This window comes from Oncorhynchus keta, chromosome 14 (genome assembly GCF_023373465.1).
Source record: "Oncorhynchus keta strain PuntledgeMale-10-30-2019 chromosome 14, Oket_V2, whole genome shotgun sequence".
In the NCBI taxonomy this organism is placed as follows: domain Eukaryota; kingdom Metazoa; phylum Chordata; class Actinopteri; order Salmoniformes; family Salmonidae; genus Oncorhynchus; species Oncorhynchus keta.
In genome coordinates, this window is record NC_068434.1 from 29,796,725 (window position 1) to 29,824,455 (window position 27,731).

The following is a 27,731-nucleotide window of genomic DNA, read 5'->3' on the forward strand; positions in this document are numbered from 1 at the left end:
CCAACCGCACCAGCATCACAAGGGGTCTGAGGATCTCATCTCGGTACCTAATGGCAGTCAAGCTACCTCTGGCGAGCACATGGAGGGCTGTGCGTCCCCCCAAAGAAATGCCACCCCACACCATGACTGACCCACCGCCAAACCGGTCATGCTGGAGGATGTTGCAGGCAGCAGAACGTTCTCCACGGCGTCTCCAGACTGTTACGTCTGTCACGTGCTCAGTGTGAACCTGCTTTCATCTGTGAAGAGCACAGGGCGCCAGTGGCTAATTTGCCAATCTTGGTGTTCTCTGGCAAATGAAAAAATCCTGCACGGTGTTGGGCTGTAAGCACAACCCCCACCTGTGGACGTCGGGCCCTCATACCACCCTCATGGGGTCTGTTTCTGACCGTTTGAGCAGACACATGCACATTTGTGGCCTGCTGGAGGTCATTTTGCAGGGCTCTGGCAGTGCTCCTCCTGCTCCTCCTTGCACAAAGGTGGAGGTAGCGGTCCTGCTGCTGGGTTCTTGCCCTCCTACGGCCTCCTCCACGTCTCCTGATGTACTGGCCTGTCTCCTGGTAGCGCCTCCATGCTCTGGACACTACGCTGACAGACACAGCAAACCTCTTTGCCACAGCTCGCATTGATGAGCTGCACTACCTGAGCCACTTGTGTGGGTTGTAGACTCCGTCTCATGCTACCACTAGAGTGAAAGCACCGCCAGCATTCAAAAGTGCCCAAAACATCAGCCAGGAAGCATCGGAACTGAGATGTGGTCTGTGGTCCCCACCTGCAGAATAACTCCTTTGTTGGGGATGTCTTGCTAATTGCCTATAATTTCCACCTGTTGTCTATTCCATTTGCACAACAGCATGTGAAATTTGTGTTACTTCTTAAGTGGACAGTTTGATTTCACAGAAGTGTGATTGACTTGGAGTTACATTGTGTTGTTTAAGTGTTCCCTTTTTTTGAGCAGTGTATATAAAAGAGATACAACCATCCCAGCTCTGCAGATTTTCCTGCGAAGAGAGAGAATCATTAGATCACTAAAAACATAATTTAAAAAAAAAATATTCGATGAGGGCTGTATCCAATGGGGATGCTATGCTGCTAGCATAAATGTATGAATATGCATAGCCATCTTGTGACAACTCCGATATAAAAATGTTTATGTCAAAGTTCCAGGGGTGTCATGTGTCCTTACTTGTGTCCTACACTCTTTAACAACTTAAGCATTACGAAAGTTCTATTTGATCAAATAAATGTCACATCGCAAATAATTAATACATTTTTGTTGTTGACCAAATTCGACACTAATTGACCTCCATACAAAAACTCCTTGCTTCCTTTACGTCTCTGGTACGACTGAGCGAGTGTGGCTATACAAGAACGGCGTGACATAAATACTTAACCATATTCAAGAATGATGGCACGCACTGGCTTGTTAAAACGAGTACACCCAATGTTGGCCCTTGATTGGCTCACCTGCGTTCTGTTTCAACATTTGATTGGTTTGATTGTGAACCCCTAAGAAATATGTCCATTCCATTGGTAGGCTGGAGTTTTCTTCTTGTGTTTCTTCCCACTGTCAAATCTGCTAGCGGGCTGCTCTGGAACGTCTTGCTGTGGCTCATTGTTCTAGGATTGGTATTTAAACGTGTTACAAAGAATGAGAAGAGTTACTCTTTTTGTGAACGGGACGTCCAAAAATGGCAAGGTGCGTACAGTTAGCTTAGCTATTGGGCTAACGATAGCTAACTATGGTAAGAATGTCTATGTAATGTAACGTTAATGCGGCCTTAAGCTTCGATGAAACTAAGCGAGTTTGTAACAGCCAAATGTCCCAACAAACTCGCTTAGTTGCATCGAAGCTACGCAGCCCATATAATTTGTGTAGGTAGTTAATCTGCGGTTGTTCGGCATTGGGAACACGAACAAACGTAGCTATCGACTAACTAATTTCCTAGCTAGCTATCTGGCTACATAACCGGTAGACTTAACAATATGACATCATTCAAAATGGGGCCATTTCCTTCTTACAGAAGTCAAGTGTTTTCAAACAACATTTAAACCTGCCACACACCATTGACTCGTCACAATATTGGTATGTTTTAAGGGAGGGGCACATTTGGAAGAACTGGTGCCAGTCTTGTTGACATCTGTATATAAGCAGTCGTCCAGCTGTGTGTCGTCATGTTATATTGCTGAGTCTACCTTTTAGTTTGCTAGCAAGATAGAATGGGTTTGCCCAAATAAGTATGTTTTGTGACAATAACTCTGTTTTCCTTCATTAGGTTGTAGCTGTGTATGGGACCTTGGCCGACCTGTTATCTGTAGCAAGCAATAAATTGGGAATCAAAGCCTGTAATTTATACAATGGAAAAGGTGGTCTTATAGATGACATAGCACTCATCAGGTAGTGCACATTTCCTTCAACACTTTGTAGCTTTGTCTTTGGAATGTCCTTACTCCAGCCAATATTACATTAATTTCTCTACTATTCCTTTACAGGGATGATGATGTTTTGTATGTCTCAGAGGGAGACCCCTTTGTTGGTGGGTTTGTCCTCTAATTCTTTCCTAGTCTTTTCAAACCATTTGGTTCTGAAGAATGTGGTGAGTTATCCCTCTGAATAATGTTATCTTAGACCCACAGAATGATGTCAGGACTACAGAAGGCCTGCCTAGGGCACACACAGATTGGCTGACCCTTAATATTGGGGGGCGTCTCTTCACCACCACACGGTAAGCAATGGAGGAGTGGTTTCAATGGTCTATGAATATCAAAAGTCACATAGGAATATCTCTGTTAATATTATTGCCATCTACTTTCTTTGGTCACTTTTTTTCCTCACAAACTATGGTTCTTTTTACAGCAGTACCTTGGTCAGCAAGGAGCCAGAAAGCATGCTTGCTCACATGTTCCGGGAGAAGGGTAAACAATGAAGTTTGTCACCTCTAACACTGCTGACCTTAGACATGATATCTTTTCTGCTGGGATTTACCCATAATTATAGGCTCTTTGCTCTGCAGATGTATGGGGTAACAAGCAGGATGAACGGGGAGCTTACCTAATTGACCGCAGCCCAGAATACTTTGAGCCTATTCTTAATTACCTGCGACATGGCCAGCTCATTATCAATGAAGGTATCAATTTACTTGGTAAGTATGGCATTTACAGGTGACACTTTCTTTATCTTTACGATAAAGCTCACAGATGAATGATATCACTTCAGTTGTGCATGTTGACTACAGCATGCAATCTCGACAACATATTTGCTCTGATTAGTAAATCTAATCTGTTTTCCAGGGGTTTTGGAAGAGGCTCGATTCTTTGGAATTGAGCAGCTGGCTGATCAGTTGGAAGTAGCAATAAAGGTGACGAACTCATGACCTTTTGGATGACAAGCAAGCTCCATATATCAAATGATTCATTTAATTTTGTCACAGCATATTGATCCATGTCACCACATGCTTTTCTCCAGAATAACCAGCCACCTGAGGACCACTCTCCCATCTCTCGCAAGGAGTTTGTTCGGTTTCTGCTGGCTACACCCACCAAATCAGAGCTCCGCTGTCAGGTAAAACCACATTTTCCACAAAGACAATGCACTGCTGAACATTCGATGCAGTGTACCTAAAATGTGACCATGACAAATAATACCTCTCTCCATCCAAAAGGGACTTAATTTCAGTGGTGCTGATCTCTCTCGCCTCGACTTGCGCTACATCAACTTCAAGATGGCCAACCTGAGTCGCTGCAACCTGACACATGCCAACCTATGCTGTTCAAACCTGGAGCGGGCTGACCTCTCTGGGGCCAACCTCGATGTAAACCCATTAGCTCCTTCATTAGCTTATGAAACCTACCTGTTACAGCGTGTTAACATTTGAAAAATTAACAGTATTTTGATGGGACTAATTTTGTTTCTCTGTTTTAGGGTGCTAACTTGCAGGGTGTAAAAATGCTCTGTTCAAATGCTGAGGGGGCGTCTCTCAAAGGATGTAATTTTGAAGACCCATCTGGTCTAAAGGCCAACTTGGAGGGTGAACTTTAATTTATTTGTATTATAAGAAGAATGAGAAATATGGAACTGGTAACACTTGTATAACCTCTTGTGTTGAACGTCTAATGTATGTCTTATTAGGTGCCAATCTAAAAGGTGTTGACATGGAGGGAAGTCAGATGACTGGGATTAATCTGCGTGTGGCCACTCTAAAAAATGCTAAACTGAAGAATTGTAACCTACGGGGTGCCACTTTGGCAGGAACTGATCTTGAGGTAAGCAGAAGGTATTTAAGTGGATTAAACTTGAGACTAAATATTCAAGTAAATCTGAAACAAATGGAATCGGACAGCTCTTATAATAATTGTTAAAGTTTTTTCAGATACCATAAAGTAGCATCCATCTTAAGAACAGTATTACAGTTTTATTACTGTGACATCTAAGGTTATTGCAAAGAGTACTGACTGGGTAGTACCAAGAATACTGAGTTTTTTTTGTTTTACTCATCACAGAATTGTGATCTGTCTGGCTGTGACCTACAAGAGGCCAACTTGAGAGGGTCCAATGTGAAGGGGGCCATTTTTGAAGAGATGCTGACTGCATTGCACATGTCTCAAAGTGTCCGATGACTCCCCTGCACATCCCACCTGGATTCAGGCTGGTTAATCTCATGAATGCTTGGCAACGATGTTATTATGCCAGAAAATCCTACCCACCCCTTCTATCAAGCTTCCTGGACCCTTATGCAATACATGCATTTTATGCACATCCTTGGCATCTCACATCCCTTCCACCTGATATACTAGCTTTAAATCTCTTGCACTAGAGCACATCCAGGGTTATCCGTTTCTGTTATGTAGTGGAATATTTTAAATGTCTGACTGTCTTTCCTTATTTTATTTCCCAAAACCAAAATATTGAATATTCTTTATGTATGTTTACTATTATATCTGGATTCAATCCTAACTTATTTTTATGATTTCTAGATGTGTATTTTCTTGATTATTTAATGTCTGTAAATCAAAGATTATCAAACTATAATTGCATGAAAGGGACTCAATCAAGACTGTGGTAAAGCATAAATGGGAGATGACATTGTGACTGTACATTCTTATCAATGTACTTAAAGTGCCAGATATGCTTTATGATTAGGATGTTTATTTTCTAAGTCAAAGCCATACCGTAGCATGGTGAAAATGGCAAATAATTTGCTGTTATTGCACCACAATTATGCTGTGGAATTCATTTTTCATAGACTGGGTGTTGAACTATATTCAACAGAATTTCAAGTATGCAATGTACTCTTTTTTTTTTTTTTTTTTTTTCTTCCTTCCCTTGCTGCCTGTTTTTTGGTGTTCTCTGTGAATCTACCTCCTTATTTTCTACCCCTGTCGGATATCTAGTTGCATGCATTTCACTGTCGTTTTTGGCTCTTGTTGTATGAACTTCATATCCAAATATGATAAGTTATCAAAGTGAATGTGTGTTTTAATTGTGTTACTGTCATGTTCAAGCTTGTGTAGCACTTAGTTGTACAACACTCCCCTCAAGGAGACAACAACCAATGAACAGGCCATCTCATTCAGTAATGTCTTGAAATTTTGCTTTGCACAAATGTCTAAATAGTATGTTTTGGTCGATAACTTCAGTTTTATTCACTCATAGGACACCAAGTTAAATGTGATTGTAACAATGTATTTCAAATCTAGTGCTTCCAAAATGTTATTAGGATAGCAAAATGTTATCACTGCTGGACTGTGATTTTCACAATCTCACATCAGTTCTTTTAGAATATTGTCTGCATGTTTAAAGATGACATTTTCTCTGGCTGAGGCTGAAAGATTTTGAGATGCAATATTCCCTCTACACTCTATTTCACTGTCAATAGGTACTCATCTGTCATGATAATGAAGGCAATCATAAAGAATATTGCACCTTGAGTGTGGCGATCCTCATTATCAGAACCTTGAAAGAACAATGGTTATTTATTTTGATAACATTGTATTCAAGAAATATTGGATGAAAGTTTGTTTAAGTAGGTGTGTTTATCTTCTTTCCCTGTTTATAATTATTGCACTCAACCACAAATGTAATTCAATAAATTACTGTTATTATTATTTTTTTAAACTATCTGTGTAATTAATTACTTGTGCAAATGAAATAATGGTATCTTTTCAATAACTTTCCAAAATAAGTCTATGCCCTGTGCCTAATTAATTTAATTGTTGCTGCTGTAAAAGTGCACAATCATGCCCAAAGTATTTTAGGCTTTTAAAATGACCTTTGGGTTCCTGAAGTGGAGATACTTCGTGCTGCTCTGCAATATATTTTTGAGTGGATCCTTTATTCTTTAATTGCACTTTTTTTGTGACCTGTGATGTGATTAAGGAGCCAATACAACCTCAGACACATGAACTGCTCAGAGTAAGGTTGACTATTTGTCGAATAGAAGACAAACATGTCCTGTTGTTGCTGCTCCTCTTGGTGGTGGAACTACTGTCACAGGGTTGCTGTCAGCTTTGGTCCTATGACATGAGCCCAGGGGGGAAGAGACAGTCTGGCAGCCTGTCTGAAACCATGGGAAATTTAAGTATTTTACCTATTCATAATGTGGAAGTAAAGTTGTAGGTGACCAAATACTTATTTTTCACCATAATTTGCAAATAAATTAATTAAAAATCCTACAATGTGATTTTCTGGATTTTTTTTTCTCATTTTGTCTGTCATAGTTGAAGTGTACCTATGATGAAAATTACAGGCCTCTCTCATATTTTTAAGTGGGAGAACTTGCACAATTGGTGGCTGACTAAATACTTTTTTGCCCCACTGTATATACAGTATGTTTGATTGGATTGATCATGTTAACATTATACTTTCATCATGAATCAAGTCGACAATACACTGGCAAATCCTTTTCAATTTTTGTCATATGAAGATAAATAATGAAGAGAAATTATAGATAAAATTTACCAGTGCTCATTGGCCATTGGACATAAATATTACACTACACGTTGAAAATCACAAATTCAACAATGAGTGGTTTGGAAAGAAACAGAGGCTAACTGCAAGTATTGCAAAGCAATCACCAGCATGCTATTTGGTGGAGCGGGTGTGTTGTCCAAGTCTGGGTTTAAGGGTCTCTTTTCCAAGCTTAAAAGGATAAACATTCAACATTGGCCATGCTGTCAAACCAGCATGACTTCTGCTGTGCTCAAAACAACTCGAAAGTCGTAACTGGGAAATCTCAGACTTCAGGTAGTTCAAGACAACTGAGAACTTGGGAAAAACATGCTCCAACTGAGAAAATATGTTTTGAACGGTCATCCAACTCGGAATTGCAAGTCGGGAACCTGGGCCTCTTACTAGAGCTCTGACCTGAAGATTGTCCCTGCTGTAGTGACTGAAATGTGAGTGATTTTACAGGTAACTGGTCTGCTGCAATGGATGGAGACTTGGAGCGGGTAAAATCACTTCTCCAGAAGGGTACAGAACCTAACCTAAGAGATTCAGCTAATTACACTGCTCTGGTGAGGATGTGGCTTCCTAGGCTCATGATCAATGATCATGATCATTGTAACCTATGATATTTTTATAACACAGGAATGAGTTGAACTGATCCTCCTAACTATCAGTGGTTATGGTATTGTATTGTGATTTTATTTCAGCACTATGCCAGTCGCAGTCGGCATGAGTCTGTATGTAAGTTCCTTCTGTGGGGTGGGGCATGTACCAACCCTCAGACGCCAGGTGGGGCCACTCCTCTTCACCGATCGGCCTACTGTGGACATCCAGCTGTTGCGTCACCATGGGGCAGATCCCCAGCTATGTGATTATGATGGATCCTCTCCATTACATAAGGTTCAGTACTAGTCCAAAAAATAATAATAATACATTTTAGTCCTTCAGCAACTTACAGTAGTGAGTGCATGCATTTCTGTACTGGTCACCCATGGGAATCAAACCCTCAACCCTGGTGTTGCAAGCACTGTGCTCTACCAACTGAGCCACACAGGACCACAATCATGCAACACAAAAACTGCAATTCAAAAACAATAAGTGCAACATTTGTTGTAAGGCAATACTGTAATTATATTACACACAACGGTGTGTCTTTTGTGTGTTGACAAATCGAACAGGCTGCAAAGTAGGGCCATGAAGAGGTAGACTGCTTTTCCAGTGCTGTCCCTCCCTCTGGAGCCATGCAAACAAGTCCTAGGTACCTTACCAGCTAGCACCAGATGGACTTCTGAAGGAGCTTCTGGAACACCCACAATAACACTGGGACATCGAGCTCAACACATTAGCCATCTGGTTTACTAGCAGCTTATCTGTGAGACGTTCACTTTTGTGCAGCTGTTCTGTATTTGTTTTCTTGAGGTCCCCACCTAAACTGCCTGGCATGAGATTGATTTTATCAGGTGTAGTTTTTTATCAACCAGCAGGGGAAGCAAGTCTACCAGCAATTGGTTTACTTTGTGAATTAGCTATTTTTGAATGTTCACAGAGTGCTATGGCATCAGTGTTGGAAAAAGTACTCAATTGCCATACTTGAGTAAAAGTATAGATACCTTAATAGAAAATGACTCAAATAAAAGTGAAAGTCACCCAGTAAAATACTGCTTGAGTAAAAATCCACAAGTATTTGGTTTTAAATATACTTAAGTATCAAAAGTAAACAGAATTGCTAAAATGTACCTAAGTATCAAAAGTAAAAGTATAAATACTTTCAAATTCCTTATATTGAGCAAACCAGACGGCACAATTTTCTAGTTTTTTTTTTGACGGATAGCCAGGGGCACACTCAAACACATAATTTACAAACAAAGCATTTGTGTTTAGCGAGTACGCCAAATCAGAGGCAGTGGGATGTTCTCTGACCAGGGATGTTCTCTTGATAAGTGTGTGAATTGGACCATTTTCCTGTCAAAATGTAACAAGTACTTTTGAGTGTCAGGAAAAATGTATGGAGTAAAAAGTACATTATTTACTTTAGGGATGTAGTAAAGTAAAAGTTGCCAAAAATATAAATAGTAAAGTAAAATAATGATACCCCAAACATGTACTTAAGTAGTAATTTAAAGTACTTTTACTTAAGTACTTTACATCACTACATGGCATGCTGATTCTGACAACCTGGCCCTGAATTTACGAGGTCTGGATGGCTCTTGGATAACTGCAGTAGCAGACGCCTGTTTGTCTGTATTAGCTGCTTTGAGCCATAGAGCAATTTCACGTCTGTGAAAAAGATGTACTGGAAAACTGATGATGGGATCAAGAATAAATCTGGCAGTAGTTTGCTTCTTGTTGTTCTGTTTTTCATAGAACTTTGTGAAACTGAAAAGAGGCTTTCCATATGGTGTGAGCACATTTACCATGGTGTGAGACTGAAAGGGGAATGCCTAGTCAGTTGTACAACTGAATCAGAGAGGTGCGGGGGGCTGCCTTATTCAACATCCACATCTTTGGCGCTCGGGGAACAATGGGTTAACTTCCTTGCTCAGGGGCAGAACAACAGATTTTTACCTTGTCAGCTCGGGGATTCGATCCAGCAACCTTTGTGTATGATCGTGTTGTGAGGAAGAACTAATTCTTCAGCTGCATTAAAAAAGACAGCCTATGATTTTCCATGGACAAAGGAAGTAGTGTCAGCCTCAACAAAAAGAGGATTAATCAAGAAAATGATTTGGCTTTAGTTTGACAACAAACATTTGAAAGAAAAATGTCTGTTCAATTTTGCTGTATAAAACTTAATAATAATAATAATGTGAAAATTAATGGATTTATTATCTTGACAATAGATCTTTTATTGGATCAAGTCTATAGCTTTTTTGGTTACGCACACCAGAGTAAAAATACCATCTTATATGTTCTGGACAGTAGCTACTTGGCCAACACCCTTTCCTATGAGTAATTAGCCAAATAAATGGTTTAGAGTATCAGCTGTGAAGTGTGGGAGGCTAAACATTATGCCTCTGCTCTGTCTGCTGTCTGTTCAGGCTGATTAGATCTCAGCTCATGACTTTCCTTATGTGAACCTCACTTTCTCTCTCACTCTGGAACACCACCTTCACCATCCCCGTTCTCTAGTCTCACCCTTCATGCCCTTCCTCTCTGCTTCATGTATAGTCTACTTTTAGTTTTGTTTCCTGCCTCCCTTTTCTTTCCTTTTATCCTGACCCTACCTATTGGTCTTCTGTCATTCTCTGCCCTACTCCGCTTTTCTCTTCCAACAGGCTCAGTGTAAATATGGATACATGAAAGAAACCACACACTGGAGTCTGAGGAACTTTCATTGGGCCCGGCTGGTGGGCGGTGTTTCCATTGCGGCCCTCAAACTACATCCAGTGGCGTGACTGGAGGGGTGCCAGGCCACATCTGGAGCTCATTGCAGCTGATGCCACACTCCACTAGGGGGGAGAGGTGAGGGTGGGGGGGTGAATGTCATCCTGGTTAACCAGGCCAAATGAGCCGTTAACCCTCAGTGACAAGAATGTCCTTTCACGTTGTGTTGTGTTTGTGTAACTTACAACAACATATATGCGAGAACACCTCATGTTCTTGTGGTCCTTTGGCCATTGGACGATATGGGCAGATATTCAGGGCAAAAGGCAATGTTCCAATTGCAATGTTTTGTGGGTGCCATGGGAAATAAAGAATAATTTGTCTGAAGTGAGCTGATACATTACAGATGGCACACAGATTATCATAGCTAATCATGGCGGCCTATATATGATTGTTTCTTTGCCAGATTTTGTGAGACTTAAATAATCAATCTAAAAAGTTTATGCTGTCTCAGGTTTGCCAGTGAGTGAGCTAATGAAACCCCTATGTGGCATTGGGGGAACTGGAGGAATGTTAAAAGTCTTTCTCATTCCTTTTGGATATGCTTTAATGTGTCAGCTTGAATGGGAGAATAGCTCGCTCTTTGATGTGGGAAACAAGTTCATGGAAACTGGCTTGTAATGGGTACAAATCTACTCTTGAACTGAGAATAATCAACATATTGCTGAACAACAATACAACTTTGCTACCTATGTCATATGAACTTAAAAAAAACAGAGATCAAAAGGTAATGATTGCACTACATTTGAATTTACATTAGATTATACGTATTTTTGTCATGATTTCAAAGCCTTTTACAGATAGGGTCAACTCATCTCATTCACAATATTACTATTTTCACAATTCCCACATTTTGATTATTTGTGTATACATCTGTTTGCCTGAAAGTGTAAACAATATGGACGATTCACTGAAAAGAGCATGTGTAATTTCCCGCAAAGAATGTCTCTCTCTCTTTGCAACTATCTTCTCCTTATCTGAAAACTAAAGGAGGACTCCACAAGACCAGGAATTTGGATACTCTATTTAGTGAGATTTATTTGGAAGCAATGAAACTTCGCTTGGGCCTAGAACTCACTTCCTCAAGGAGACTAAGTTAAACCAGAACTGGATGTTACTCCGGCTGGCAGATGGCGTTATTGAGTTGTTCTCATCTTACTGTCCAAACGCATTGTATGCAGCCGGCAATACAGTCGTATCCCCTGTGGACCAATTCTCACCTAAAACATTCTCCATTCAGGCTGCAAATGCTTCGATTTCCTCAACTTTATTTAATGGCGAGAGTGCAAAAAAAATTGTGTTCCATAAAGAAAGTATGGATCATTTCAATTTCACCTTCTTGCCATTAAAGCAAAGCATTTGCAGCCTGAATGGAGAATGTTTTAGGTGAGAACTGGTCCACGAGGGATATGACTAAGATGAAATGACTCAATATCGCCATCTGCCAGCCTTTGGGCTAACATGCTCCACAAAAACACACAATCAAGCTTTTCTGCTCCTCTGGCCCCAGTAGGCCCTCTTTAAAATGGAGGACTGCACTAACTCAAGTTATCCAAAACTAGCGTTTTCAGACCATCTTCTATTTCTGAGGGAAATAACATCCAGTTACAAGGGATAGGAGTGTATTGCAGGCTGCATATAAAGTGTTTGGACGATAAGATGAAACGACTCAATATCGCCATCTGCCAGCCTTTGGGCTACAGTGCATGTATGCTCTGTCAACTTTGACAAACAGAGAAGGACATAAATGGAACTGAAGGATTTACACTGGTTCTATTCAATCAAAACTGGGTCAAAATTCATGTTATTGCACTGCAAGAATGTATGTTTTGATTAATTAACTGAACTACATTTACCATGTTAAATCAAATGTTTCTCACGGAAATAGACAGGGCCTCTAGTTTTGCTGGATTTTATAGTCTATGACAGCATATACTGTAGCTAATTGAATGAGAAGATCATATGCATTTCATTGATGTGGTAAAGTAATTTGACCAATATACAGTAATATTAAATGGATTTATGAGTCTCACAAATGCATTTGATGTTTCCTTTTGGGAAACTGTATCTGAGAGGTCCTTTTGTGTTTTTTAACTACACAGGCCTGGTCACTGTCATCTTGGCTGCGGGAAAAGCTCTCCATCCACCTGTTCTCTACACAGGAACCATTCCCTGGTTTCCCAGCTGCAAGACCAGAGAAGGGCCTGGCTGTGTGAGCCTAAAGTAATCAGGTAAATGACTGGCAGATGATCACACATCTAAAAGAGTGTGGACTCCCAGATGCTGGCATAAAAGACTGCCCCATATTATCTAATGTACCTTGTACGGCTGATGAGGTTTGAGATGAGGTAAGGGGATCATAATTAAATCTCAAAGATCCAATTTAATCTAATTAAACTCCTCTCCCGCTTCTAAGCAGCATGTTGTCTGATGATTGAAATGATGTTGGAGATCTTACTCCCACTGTCCAGGTTAGATGATGATGGAAGGCTGCATAGGCTCGGCTCCAGGGGCTCCTGCCCCTCTCAATCATCAGTATCATTATATCTGGGGTGTTAAAACAGAGGTGTCACATGCACCTCAACATTTTTATTGTTTTATTGAACCTTTATTTAACTGGGCAAGTCAGTTAAGAACAAATTCTTATTTACAATGACGGCCTACACTGACCAAACCCGGGTGACAATTGTGCGACGCCCTATGGGACATCTGGCCCTAAACAAAGCTAAAGTACTTCACGTCCTCAGACCTTGCCATAAATACTTTAATTAGGAACACTTGACCATAGGACACTAGCATACTCCAAGTATACTGAACAAAAATATAAATGCAACATGTAAAGTGTCCCAGGTCCCACGTTTCATGCGTTGAATTAATAATTTTCCATACGCACAGAAAGCTTATTAATCTCCAATTTTGTGCACAAATTTGTTTACATCCCTGTTCGTGAGCATTTCTCATTTGCCAAGATAATCCATCCAGCTGACAGTTGTGGTATATCAAGAAGCTGATTAAACAGCATGATCATTACACAGGTGCACCTTGTGCTATGAACAATAAAAGGCCACTCTAAAATGTGCATTTTTGTCACACAACACAACGCCACAGATGTCTTAAGTTTGGAGGGAGCGTGCAGTTTTGAGGGATACTAACTGCAGGAATGTCAACCAGAGCTGTTGCCAGTTATTTCATCGCTATTTCTCTACCATAAGCCGCCACAAATGTTGTTTTAGAGAATTTGGCAGTACGTCCAACCAGACTCACAACCAAAGACCACGTGTAACCACACCAGCTCAGGACCTCCACATCTGGCTTCTTCACCTGGGGGATCGTCTTGAGACCAGCCACCTGGATAGCTGATCAAACTGAGGAGTATTTCTGTCTGTAATAAAGCCCTTTTGTGGGGGAAAAACTCATTCTGATTATCTGGGCCTGGCCTATGCCCTCCCAGGCCCACCCATTGCTGCACCCCTGCCCAGTCATGTGAAATCCATCGATTAATACATTTTTTTCAATTGACTGATTTCGTTATATGAACTGTAACGCCGTAAAACTGTTGAAATAGCTGCATTTATATTTTTGTTCAGTATATTACATTAGGGAGTGTCTTCAGTATAGGAGCATTTTTTAGCCAGCCCTATGTACAGTAATAACCAAAATTCCTGTCAGTCATCTAAAAGGTGGTTTTCAGTCAGACCAATGTAGGGTGACATGTCAGTGAGATGTGTGCAAAATGAAAATGTGAGTCTTATTAAGACATCGTGTTTCTGTGGAGCTTGTTACTACATGCCTGGAATTAGACTGAGTGACATGCAATCATAGACTGCAGTGCACCTCCAGCATGCTTCCCTCTGATGTAACCAGATAATGCACTTGTGCTCAGTTCATATTTAGGGTTTTAAATGTTTGTATGTGCAGTTTGAGGTATCGTAAAGACAATGGAACAGAGCTTGCATATGCATTTCATAATGCAGCCTTGTCTCATAGAGTAGACGTAACATAATAAGCATAAATCCGGGACAATCAAATTAGTATATGTTAGGTTTGGTATGGTTACATGAGACCGGTTACTTAACTTAAGGAAAAAAATTACCCTTAACACCTAACTTAGCTAACATTAGCCACCTAGCTATCGTTAGCATTAGCCACAACATAGTGGAATTTGTAACATATCAAACGTTTTGGTAATTCGTAACAATTTGTAACATATCATACAAAATGGATGATGGACATCCACAAATTACTACATACCACTTGAAACGTAACATATTATACTTAATGGAGGGAGACAGACCTAATTTGTGGCAGAGTGACATTGCAAGTAATTAGTTACCGTTCCATGCTTTCCATCAATTACATTTTGTTAAGAACTTTGCCATATCAGAGTCTATATTACATAACCAAAGACGACATCATAGTTGTGTATAAAAAGATAAGCAATAAAGGTTTACAGCACACCATAGTGTGTATATATACATTTACACACACACACACATATATATATACAGTGCCTTGCGAAAGTATTCGGCCCCCTTGAACTTTGCGACCTTTTGCCACATTTCAGGCTTCAAACATAAAGATATAAAACTGTATTTTTTTGTGAAGAATCAACAACAAGTGGGACACAATCATGAAGTGGAACGACATTTATAGGATATTTCAAACTTTTTTAACAAACCAAAAACTGAAAAATTGGCCTGTTCAAGGGGGCCGAATACTTTTGCAAGGCACTGTATATATATACACACACACACACACACACACACACACACACACACACACACACACACACACACACACACACACACACACACACACACACACACACACACACACACACACACACATATATATACACTGCTCAAAAAAATAAAGGGAACACTCTAATAACACATCCTAGATCTGAATGAATGAAATATTCTTATGAAATACTTTTTTCTTTACATTGTTGAATGTGCTGACAACAAAATCACACAAAAATTATCAATGGAAATCAAATTTGTCAACCCATGGAGGTCTGGATTTGGAGTCACACTCAAAATTAAAGTGGAAAACCACACTACAGGCTGATCCAACTTTGATGTAATGTCCTTAAAACAAATCAAAATGAGGCTCAGTAGTGTGTGTGGCCTCCACGTGCCCGTATGACCTCCCTACAACGCCTGGGCATGCTTCTGATGAGGTGGCAGATGGTCTCCTGAGGGATCTCCTCCCAGACCTGGACTAAAGCATCCGCCAACTCCTGGACAGTCTGTGGTGCAGTCTGTTGGTGGATGGAGCGAGACATGATGTCCCAGATGTGCTCAATTGGATTCAGGTCTGAGGAACGGGCGGGCCGGTCCATAGCATCAATGCCTTCCTCTTGCAGGAACTGCTGACACACTCCAGCCACATGAGGTCTAGCATTGTCTTGCATTAGGAGGGACCCAGGGCAAACCGCACCAGCATCACAAGGGGTCTGAGGATCTCATCTCGGTACATAATGGCAGTCAGGCTACCTCTGGCGAGCACATGGAGGGCTGTGCGTCCCCCCCAAAGAAATGCCACCCCACACCATGACTGACCCACCGCCAAACCGGTCATGCTGGAGGATGTTGCAGGCAGCAGAACGTTCTCCACGGCGTCTCCAGACTGTTACGTCTGTCACATGTGCTCAGTGTGAACCTGCTTTCATCTGTGAAGAGCACAGGGCGCCAGTGGTGAATCTGCCAATCTTGGTGTTCTCTGGCAAATGAAAAAATCCTGCACGGTGTTGAGCTGTAAGCACAACCCCCACCTGTGGACGTCGGGCCCTCATACCACCCTCATGGGGTCTGTTTCTGACCGTTTGAGCAGACACATGCACATTTGTGGCCTGCTGGAGGTCATTTTGCAGGGTTCTGGCAGTGCTCCTCCTGCTCCTCCTTGCACAAAGGCGGAGGTAGCGGTCCTGCTGCTGGGTTGTTGCCCTCCTATGGCCTCCTCCATGTCTCCTGATGTAATGGCCTGTCTCCTGGAAGCGCCTCCATGCTCTGGACACTACGCTGACAGACACAGCAAACCTTCTTGCCACAGCTCGCATTGATGTGCCATCCTGGATGAGCTGCACTACCTGAGCCACTTGTGTGTGTGTATATATATATATATATATATATGTATATATATATATATATATATATATATATATATATATATATATATATATATATATATATATATATATATATATATATATATATATGTGTGTGTCTGGTAACATGACCAAATACAAACAGTGCAGCTATTCCCTCCGCAAGGCTATCAAACAAGCTAAGCGTCAGTACAGAGACAAAGTAGAATCTCAATTCAACGGCTCAGACACAAGAGGCATGTGGCAGGGTCTACAGTCAATCACGGACTACAGGAAGAAATCCAGCCCCGTCACGGACCAGGATGTCTTGCTCCCAGGCAGACTAAATAACTTTTTGCCCGCTTCGAGGACAATACAGTGCCACTGACACGGCCTGCAACGGAAACGTGCGGTCTCTCCTTCACTGCAGCCGAGGTGAGTAAGACATTTAAACGTGTTAACCCTCGCAAGGCTGCAGGCCCAGACGGCATCCCCAGCCGCGCCCTCAGAGCATGCGCAGACCAGCTGGCCGGTGTGTTTACGGACATATTCAATCAATCCCTATACCAGTCTGCTGTTCCCACATGCTTCAAGAGGGCCACCATTGTTCCTGTTCCCAAGAAAGCTAAGGTAACTGAGCTAAACGACTACCGCCCCGTAGCACTCACTTCCGTCATCATGAAGTGCTTTGAGAGACTAGTCAAGGACCATATCACCTCCATATCACCTCCACCCTACCTGACACCCAATTTTCTTACCGCCCAAATAGGTCCACAGACGACGCAATCTCAACCACACTGCACACTGCCCTAACCCATCTGGACAAGAGGAATACCTATGTGAGAATGCTGTTCATCGACTACAGCTCGGCATTCAACACCATAGTACCCTCCAAGCTCGTCATCAAGCTCGAGCCCTGTGCAACTGGGTACTGGACTTCCTGACGGGCCGCCCCCAGGTGGTGAGGGTAGGCAACAACATCTCCTCCCCGCTGATCCTCAACACTGGGGCCCCACAAGGGTGCGTTCTGAGCCCTCTCCTGTACTCCCTGTTCACCCACGACTGCATGGCCACGCACGCCTCCAACTCAAACATCAAGTTTGCGGACGACACAACAGTGGTAGGCTTGATTACCAACAACGACGAGACGGCCTACAGGGAGGAGGTGAGGGCCCTCGGAGTGTGGTGTCAGGAAAATAACCTCACACTCAACGTCAACAAAACTAAGGAGATGATTGTGGACTTCAGGAAACAGCAGAGGGAACACCTCCCTATCCACATCGATGGAACAGTAGTGGAGAGGGTAGCAAGTTTTAAGTTCCTCGGCATACACATCACAGACAAACTGAATTGGTCCACTCACACAGACAGCATCGTGAAGAAGGCGCAGCAGCGCCTCTTCAACCTCAGGAAGCTGAAGAAATTTGGCTTGTCACCAAAAGCACTCACAAACTTCTACAGATGCACAATCGAGAGCATCCTGGCGGGCTGTATCACCGCCTGGTACGGCAACTGCTTCGCCCTCAACCGTAAGGCTCTCCAGAGGGTAGTGAGGTCTGCACAACGCATCACCGGGGGCAAACTACCTGACCTCCAGGACACCTACACCACCCGATGTTACAGGAAGGCCATAAAGATCATCAAGGACAACAACCACCCGAGCCACTGCCTGTTCACCCCGCTATCATCCAGAAGGCGAGGTCAGTACAGGTGCATCAAAGCTGGGACCGAGAGACTGAAAAACAGCTTCTATCTCAAGGCCATCAGACTGTTAAACAGCCACCACTAACATTGAGTGGCTGCTGCCAACACACTGACACTGACTCAACTCCAGCCACTTTAATAATGGGAATTGATGGGAATGATGTAAATATATCACTAGCCACTTTAAACAATGCTACCGTATATAATGTTACTTACCCTACATTATTCATCTCATATGCATACGTATATACTGTACTCTATATCATCGACTGCATCCTTATGTAATACATGTATCACTAGCCACTTTAACTATGCCACTTTGTTTACATACCCATCTCATATGTATATACTGTACTCGACACCATCTACTGTATCTTGCCTATGCTGCTCTGTACCATCACTCATTCATATATCCTTATGTACATATTCTTTATCCCCTTACACTGTGTATAAGACAGTAGTTTTGGAATTGTTAGTTAGATTACTTGTTGGTTATTACTGCATTGTCGGAACTAGAAGCACAAGCATTTCGCTACACTCGCATTAACATCTGCTAACCATGTGTATGTGACAAATAAAATTGGATTTGATTTGATGTATATGTATGTATGTATGTATGTATGTATGTATGTATGTATGTATGTATGTATGTATGTATGTATGTATGTATGTATGTATGTATGTATATATATATATATGTATATATGTGTATATGTATATATATATGTGTATATATATATATGTATATGTATATATATATATACACATCTACATATATATATACATATATATGTATATATACATACATATACATACACACATACATATATATACACACATATATATATATACATACATACATACACATATATATATATATACATACAGTTTGTGCAGTTCTTGACAGACTCAAACAGGTGCGCCTGGCACCTAATATTATACCACATTCAAAGGCACTTAACTATTTTGTCTTGCCCATTCACCCTCTGAATGGCACACATACACAATCCATGTCTCAATTGTCTCAAGGCTCAAAAATATACTTTAACCTGTCTCCTCCCCTTCATGTACACTGATTGAAGGGATCACAGCTATCACCTGGATTCACCTGTTCAGTCTATGTCGTGGAACGAGCAGGTATTCCTAATGTTCTGTACACTCAGTGTATATACTTTTCTTTGCTTGTGAAGGGTCATTTTCAAGAATGCTTAGTGTGTTTGAATTTCAGATGGAGGGAATAAGTATCGTCTTATTGATTATGGAGATGTAATCTCCTGAAAAGCTTGCCCAGACAAACAACCCCTAACCTCCACAATATCACTCAGAGGACAATTAGTGAATCTGCTGTATACAGTAACATGAATCATATCTTCTTTTCCTGGTTCCCATCATGCAAGAGTGATTGGCAATCGATCAGCTTAACAAGCATCCCATGTAAACATTGATGGGCCAACAATACTGATGGAACTGTAAAAGCTCTGGGCCCTATTCAGTCACAAACAGGTACTGGAATACTGGAGTAAGCCTAAAACAACATCCTACTTGTACCTGAGCAGTATATGTTTGGGTTTATGTACAATACAGAATTACCTGTACAATGCAAAAACAATATTGTTTTTTTTATCTTGTCTTAAAAATCTTATTCACATGTTTTAAATTCATGTTGCCTTTTGTCTCTGAAAAAGTCCAGACCTATCGGAGCTCTGTATGTGGACATGCTGTATGTAAGTACTTGTTGAGTACTATCCCTCTCTTCCTCACACCAGACACTATATGAAGAGGTCCTTTTCCATCTGGCTTCACTGAAGCTCTACTTTCTCAGTCATTCAGATAGTTTATCATGCTGTTGAAAGAGCCTACAGAAAACCTTATATATATATATATATATATATATTTTGGCCGACTCATTGATTCACTAAGAAAGTGGAAATCAGGAGGAGGGGTGTTGGGGTTGAGACAACTAAAAATGTATTGCATCAGTTTCAGTAAAGACAATTGAGCAGATCGGCTGTGTTTTCTGCTCCATCCAATGAGTTGTGTCACATAGCACTTAAGAAACACAAAGCAACAGCACAAGGTGCACAAATACACTAACAATAGACACTCTCTCTGCGTGAATAACAAGAGAATGCAGCACCATGCTACATGTGTAATTGAACAAGATGATTGCACTGATGAACTGAGACACACTCTGCCCAGCACACACTAGCACATTCATATTCACATTCCTGTCGCTTGGCCTGGGCCGCAGCAGGTTCCTCCAGGCCACTCAGGACAGGCCTGACACAAAAGGCTCTTCAATCTGCCTCAGACAACTGCCAGCATAAAGGCCCGGAAAGCCACAACAGCGTGATGTCAAAGACCAGGGTGGGGGTGGTGGTTGGAGTCAGGGGCTGCGTGAGGGATGGGGGCACTGCTGATGGATGAATGAGAGCTGGGCTTGGTTTGGGTGTAGTGGCAGGATTGACGCAGGCTTTTTTTTGTGTATGAAAAAGGATATTTGTACTTGGCCAGTGACAATGGAATGCAAACAGGGAAAGGGAGGACGATTTAAACAGAACTTTTGAATGTGGAGAAGCTGGTATGGAAATCAGCATGCAAACCAATCCGGGACAGATATTGTTGGTACTGAGCATTAATGATTCCTTCTCGGTTCTTATGCTGATGTGTGGTTTTACCTTTCTTTGGCAGAGGGCATTCCTGGGTTTAACAGTATCCGGAACATTTCCTTACTTTGAAAGGGAGGAATGAGTGAAGAGAGATTAGTCCTGAACCAATATCTATGCTTGGACCATTGTGTGGCAGTAAACGTTCAATTGACTTTGAAACATAGACAGCAAAGCCTTGCAGTGCAACTCATAAATGAGGTTGGAACTTATGTGTTTCTTGGGCTACCATGATATGTGTACATCAGAGAGAGTAGTTAATGATTAGTTGAGGGTGCATGCTTTTTATAAACCTCAGATAACACAGGGCCTTAAGTTTTATTGCTCCTTTATGGCAGTCAGGGAGTTTTGTTCTTTGTTCATAATCCCTTTGCCGTAGTTAGCCAACACACATTGGGAGGCCTGGAGTCTGTTTGTCTATCTACCATTCACCCCCCACACACCCATCCCATTTCTGCCGCACACCTTGAGTCCCATCCCAGACCTCTGTTAACACCACAACCCCTTATTACTGTACTTCTTCACAGAGCATTCAAAACGTCTGCTTTTAAAATATGAAATTTAGCATTACCTTTGTTATAACAGTATTTGATCACTTTCAATCACAAAATACCACCCACAGAGGTTTGTTTACACAGACTGTTAATCCTACTATACTTCTGCATGAAATCACACTATCAATATTTACTCGTACATTCAGTAAAAATCCAGTATTTTGTCAGGCCTTGTTGTCCTCTAGTAATTAAAATGGCTACTGACTCTCAAAGAAACTAAGATTAAACAAATGAATCTCTCTTTGGTCTGTAATTTATGTTGTCAAGTCAAGATTCATAGCCTAGTTTCCTATTACTTACACATGGCTATGCTGTCATTATAGTATTTGAAAGAAGGCTCATCAAATCTCTTCTCCATCTTAAAATAGCTTTTTAAAAAGTAGACAGTTCTTGATAAAACAATGTTAATCATCTTTCTCAGATGGGGGTTGGAGTTAAGTATCCGGTTAAAGGAAACAAGCGAAGAAATTACTAAATCCATCAGCATATGTTCTGAATTTGGTTGTCTTTCATGTGTCTTGGCATAATTCAGTAACTCCAAACTCATACCCGACACATGCATTCATTTTCATAGTGGATGACCTAATGCTGCAGCTCTGAAGGGATCACTTCATCAATAAGAAGAAAAGAAATTATGAGACAAATGAAAAGCGTCTGTAGGGTCTTTGGTTTGAAACCATTCAGTTAACATCTAAGCTTTGTGTGCTGATCCAAGCTTTGGCACTATTGAGTGCTGTGAATCAATGTGACGTGGTTTATCAGCACGGTTGGAGATTTAGCTCATGTTCTCCCCACTAATAAGTTGCATAAAGTCCTATAGTATGGGTTTTTGGTTCTGCTCAAGCTGATACGTGTAGCCTAACTGTCTATGTCTGTTTCAGATTTTACTTCCATAATTATTTGGTAGAGTGTGTGAGGCCCGATTATACATTCATTCTAAAAATGAAGGGGCACTTTTGATACAATTCCCGAAAAACAAATGTTTCTTCCTGCATGCGACTATCAACTCATATTTCTGATGGCCAGTTCCAAGGCCAAGCCAACCTTTGCCGAGCCAGACTACCAAAGGGAACTCGTACAATGCTCGCAATTGCTAAAGGAAAGTGCTAATTTCCAGTGTGTGAGTGAGTTTCCAAATTGTGATTAGTATAGCCCCTCATTGTGCTTCTTGTGTTTCCCCACCAGCTGCTGTCCCCGACTCGACAACTTGGATACCTGTGTCAACACCTGCTACCAACTAGCCAGTTAGGTAGCTAAGTTGCAATGGAGCCAGCTTCGCCTGTAATAGCTAACAAACGTTTCCAGCGCTGTAGAAGTTGTGTTTATTATGCTCTTGTCTGGGACAATTTGACAACCGGAGTTCCAATGTGGCAATTGTTTGCTAGTGGAGGATTAGAGGAATGCGGTGGATATGCTTAGCAAACAAATCTCAATTCTGCGCGAGTTTATGGGGAAAATGCAAATGAGAACTTTCTCATTCTCAACTCCTATGGCTGGACGCCGCTCTGGCCTGATAGATGTGCTCCGTCATCAAGTTCGGCTACTTTCCCTCTCTCTGGATCTGACGGGGGGCACTGCTTGCGGTGGGAGGTCTGGATCTATCGCCGGGAGCAGCAGCCATACACTATCTGGCTTCTCGTGGGCCTATGAAAGGTTCAACGAATTATGTGAGGGGAAGGAATGGGCGGGTTTCTCCATTCCCTTCTCCGGCCGATGTATTGAGCAGTTCAATGGTGAGATATGTCTCAGTCCCTGGAGCAAAAACGTTGTGCTATCCAGGATCACGAGTACAGGACATGAAAAAGCTGCTCCCAAACATTTTGAGTCTATCATAGTTCATGTGGGATTCAATGACAATGTGAAGGGCAGCTCAGAACAGCTGAAGATGGATTTTAAAGAACTGATTGGGTCACTACTTGACACCAACAAACTCCACATTATATCTAGCCCTAGGTCCTCCCTAAATTGTGGCATTGAAAGGTTCAGCAGACTTTTAGCCCTCCATAACTGGCTACGAGACTACTGCAGCTCTGTGGGTGAACATTTATTGACAATTTTGATACCTTCTCATTTCATAAGGAGGATGGGATCCACCCAAATCATTTGGGTTCCTGGGTCCTTTCACAGCGTTATAAGGGTCTGTTGAGACAATGACTTATTAATTACCCAAGCCCAGCTCAGGTAAACCCTACCATTGTGTCGCTGAGTTGTCACAATGCTTCAGCTATATACATTATCCCAGGGGTGTTGGAAGACACAATGTAAGCAACCTAATTTATGTCGCTTTTAATGCCCTGAATGCCTCTGCTAATCCCACAGCGTTTGTATGCAGTAATCATGTGCCTATGAACCGGAGTTATACTGTTAGCACTGAGGCAGTGTGCCCTAGTAGGAAGTCCACTGTGTGCAGCTCACCCTGAACTAACATTGTAACAGCTCTCAGTTTGAAGGAGTGGACCAAAACGCAGCGTGGAAAGTGTTCATGATATTTATTATCAAAAAACAGAACAGTACTGTCAGGTACAGATTACAAACAGAAAACAACATCCCACAAAACAGAAAATGACAACTTATATATGATCCCCAATCAGAGACAACGATAGACAGCTGCCTCTGATTGGGAATCACACTAACATAGAAATAAGGGAACTAGAATGCCCACCCTAGTCACACCCTGGCCTAACCAAAATAGAGAATAAAAGCCTCTCTATGGCCAGGGTGTGACAGTACCCCCAAAGGTGCGGACTCCGGCCGCAAAACCTGACTCTAAAGGAGAGGGTCCGGGTGGGCATCCCTTCACGGCGGCGGCTCCGGTGCAGGACATAGACCCCCCTCCACCCGCAGATCCCTCCACTTTGGTGGCGGCCCTTGTGCATGGACCTTCACCGGAGGAACCAGACCGCCGATCATCGCCGGAGGCTCCAGACTGGGAACCGTCGCTGCAGGCTCCGGACTGGGGACCGTTGCTGAAGGCTCCAGACTGGGGTCCGTCGCTGAAGGCTCCGGACACACCAGGCTGGGGAGAAACATGCAGGCCTGGTCCGTGGAGCAAGCACAGGACTCACCGAGCTGGAGAGACACACTGGAGGCCTGGCTCGTGGAGCAGGCACAGGATTCACCGGGCTGGAGAGCATGTACTGCACGCAACGGGCTGTGACTGTGCACTGAAGGCACGGTGCGTAAAACCGGAAAACATGACATGGAACCATGACCAACTCCGCTCTTCCCCGCTCGCCAACCCGTGTGGCTTCCCCCAAAACATTTTTGGGGTTGCCTCGTGCTCCCGTCTTTGCCGTAATTCCTGATCTCTCCGCTCCTCTCTATCTGTCTCTGCCTGTTTCCATGGCAGGCTTTTGTCGCCTGCCATGATCTCCTCCCATGTCCACGATGTCCTAAACTCCCTTCTCTCCCGTGCCCAGGATCCCTTCTCCGCTTGACCACATTGCTTGGTCCTTTTTTTGGTGGGTAGTTCTGTCACGGCTCTCGCCAGAATGAGGATCGGGCCAAAGCGCAGCTTGGTAAGTGTTCATGATATTTTATTACTCAAAAAATATAGCCATATCTAGGAAAACCAAAGTTCCAAAGACTGGGCCTAATATAGTGTATAAGAGGTCATACAATAAGTTTTGTAGTGATTCTTATGTTTTTGATGTAAAGAATATTTGTTGGTCTGTGGTGTGTAAGGACGAGTAACCAGACGCTGCACTTGACACATTTATGAATTTGCTTATCCCAGTTAGTAACAAGCATACAACCATTAAGGAAATGACCTTGAAAACTGTTAAATCCCTGTGGATTGATGAGGAACTGAAAAATTGTTTGGTTGAGGTGAGGTATGAGGCAAAAGGAATGGCAAAAAAGTCTGGCTGCACAACCTATTGGCAAACGTACTGCAAATAGAGAAATCATCATCATGAAATCATTGAATAAAAATAAGAAGAAACTACACTATGAAACAAAGAAAATGCCATAAAGAATGACGTTAGAAGCTTTGAAGCACCTTAAATTAAATTTTGGGCAAAAAGGCAAACTCAGCTCCATCGTTCATTGAATCAGATGGCTTCATTCATCACAAAACCCATTGATATTGCAAAATACTTTAATAATTTTTAATTGGCAAGATTAGCAAACTTAGGCAGGGCATGCCAGCATCAAAGCGCTGAGACTACACATCTAGGTACAGTACCATTCAAAAGTTTGGACACACCTACTCACTCAAGGGTTTTTCTTTATTTTTACTATTTTCTACATTGTAGAATAATAGTGAAGTCATCACAACTATGAAATAACACATACAGAATCATGTAGTAAACAAAAATGTGGTAAACAAATCAAAATATATTTAATATGTTATATTCTTCAAAGTAGCCACCCTTTGCCTTGATGACAGCTTTGCACACTCTCAACCAGCTTCACTTGGAATGCTTTTCCAACAGTCTTGAAGAGTTGAGGTCGGGTGATTGTGGAGGCCAGGTCATCTGATGCAGCACTCCATCCCTCTTTTTCTTGGTCAAATAGCTCTTACACAGCCTGGAGGTGAGTTGTGTCATTGTCCTGTTGAAAAACAAATGATATTCACACTCAGCCCAAACCAGATGGGATAGTGTATCGCAGCAGAATGCTGTGGAAACCATGCTGGCTAAGTGTGCCTTGAATTCTAAATAAATCACTGACAGTGTCACCAGAAAAGCACCCCATCACCATCAAATCATCCATGCTTCACGGTGGGAACCACACGTACAGAGATCATCCTTTCACCTACTCTGTGTCTCACCATGAATACCACATTCACGCAGTCTCCTCTGAACAGTTGATGTTGAGATGTGTCTGTTACTTGAACTCTGTGAACTCTGTGAAGCCTTTATTTTGGCTGCAATTCCTTAGGCTAGTGACTTTAATGAATTTATCCTCTGCAGCAGAGGTAACTCTGAATCTTCCTTTCCAGTGGCAGCTTCTCATGAGAGCCAGTTTCATCATAGTGCTTGATGGTTTTTGCTTGTTCTTGACATTTTCTGGATTGATTGACCTTTTTTTATCCGTTATTTTACCAGGTAAGTTGACTGAGAACATGCTCTCATTTGCAGCAACGACCTGGGGAATAGTTACAGGGGAGAGGATGGGGATGAATGAGCCAAGTGTAAACTGGGGATTGTTAGGTGACCGTGATGGTTTCATGTCTTGAAGTAATGATGGAATGTGATTTCTTTTTGCTTATTATGGCAAGCTGTTCTTGCCATAATATGGACTTAATCTTTTACCAAATAGCTATCTTCTGTATGCCACCACAACCTTTTCACAACACAACTGATTGGCTCAAATGCATTAAGGAAAGAAATTCCACTATTTAACTTAACAAGGCGCACCTGTTAATTGAAATGCATTCCAGGTGACTACCTCATGAAGCTGGTTGAGAGAATGCCAAGAGTGTGCAAAGCTGTCATCAAGGCAAAGGTTGGCTACTAATCTCAAATATAAAATAGATTTAGATTTGTTTAACAGTTTTTTGGTTACTACATGATTCCATGTGTGTTATTTTATCATGTTGATGTCTTCACTATGATTCTACAATGTAGAAAATAGCAAAAATAAAGAAAAACCCTGGAATGAATAGGTGTGTCCAAACTTTTGAATGGTACTGTTTATCTGACCATATTATGAAAGAAAGGCATTTCAATTTTGAATTTCATTAAGGGAGTGTGGAAGAGGTGGGAAAATGATTGTTGTCTATCAACAATGACAAGCCACCAGGGTCTGACAACTTGAATGGAACATTACTGAGGATAATAGCAGACGATATTGTTCCTCCTATTTGCCATCTTCATTTAAGCCAACTAGAAAGTATGTGCCCTCAGGCCTGGAGGGAAACAAAAGTCATTCCTCTACCTAAAAATAGTAACGCCCCATTTACTGGTTCAAATAGCAGACCAATCAGCCTGTTACCAACCTTCAGTAAACTTTTGGAAAAAATTGTGGTTGACGAGATACAATGCTATTTTACAGAAAACAAATTGACAACAGACTTTCAGCACATTTAGAGGGAAGGACATTCAACAACCACAGCACTTACACAAATGACTGATGATTGGCTGAGAGAAATTGCTGATAAAAGGATTGTGGGGGCTTCTTTTTTGTACTTTTTACCCCCAATTTCATGATATCCAATTGGTAGTTACAATCTTGTCCAATCTCTACAACTCCCGTACGGACTCGGGAGAGGTGAAGGTTGAGAGCCATGCGTCCTCCGAAACACAACCCTGCCAAGCTGCAGTGCCAAGAAACACCATACAAATGGCGACCAAAGTCAGCGTGCAGGTGTCCAGCCCGTCACAGGAGTCGCTAGAGCTCGATGGGACAAGGACATCCCGGCCGGCCAAACCCTCCCCTAAACC

General features: G+C 41.9%; 1 protein-coding gene across 1 annotated transcript; it reads left to right on the top strand.

Annotated features, from left to right (window-relative positions):
• Window positions 1-1,477: 1,477 nt before the first annotated feature.
• Window positions 1,478-6,105, top strand: LOC118393172 (BTB/POZ domain-containing protein KCTD9). Its single transcript, XM_035785563.2, has 12 exons — window positions 1,478-1,699; window positions 2,277-2,398; window positions 2,494-2,537; window positions 2,630-2,726; window positions 2,858-2,916; window positions 3,015-3,143; window positions 3,292-3,359; window positions 3,467-3,562; window positions 3,663-3,812; window positions 3,923-4,028; window positions 4,130-4,263; window positions 4,501-6,105. Exons 1-12 carry the CDS (start codon window positions 1,652-1,654, stop codon window positions 4,615-4,617), a joined length of 1,170 nt encoding a protein of 389 aa, XP_035641456.1. The 5' UTR covers window positions 1,478-1,651; the 3' UTR covers window positions 4,618-6,105.
• The last annotated feature ends 21,626 nt before the right edge of the window (window positions 6,106-27,731 follow it).

Bases quoted from the DNA above. Each gene is read 5' to 3' on its own strand.
- LOC118393172 (XM_035785563.2), top strand. From the start codon at position 1,652: ATGAGAAGAGTTACTCTTTTTGTGAACGGGACGTCCAAAAATGGCAAG. The intron at 2,399-2,493 runs GTAGTGCACATT...ATTCCTTTACAG, and splicing joins GATGACATAGCACTCATCAG to GGATGATGATGTTTTGTATG. The intron at 4,029-4,129 runs GTGAACTTTAAT...ATGTCTTATTAG, and splicing joins TCTAAAGGCCAACTTGGAGG to GTGCCAATCTAAAAGGTGTT.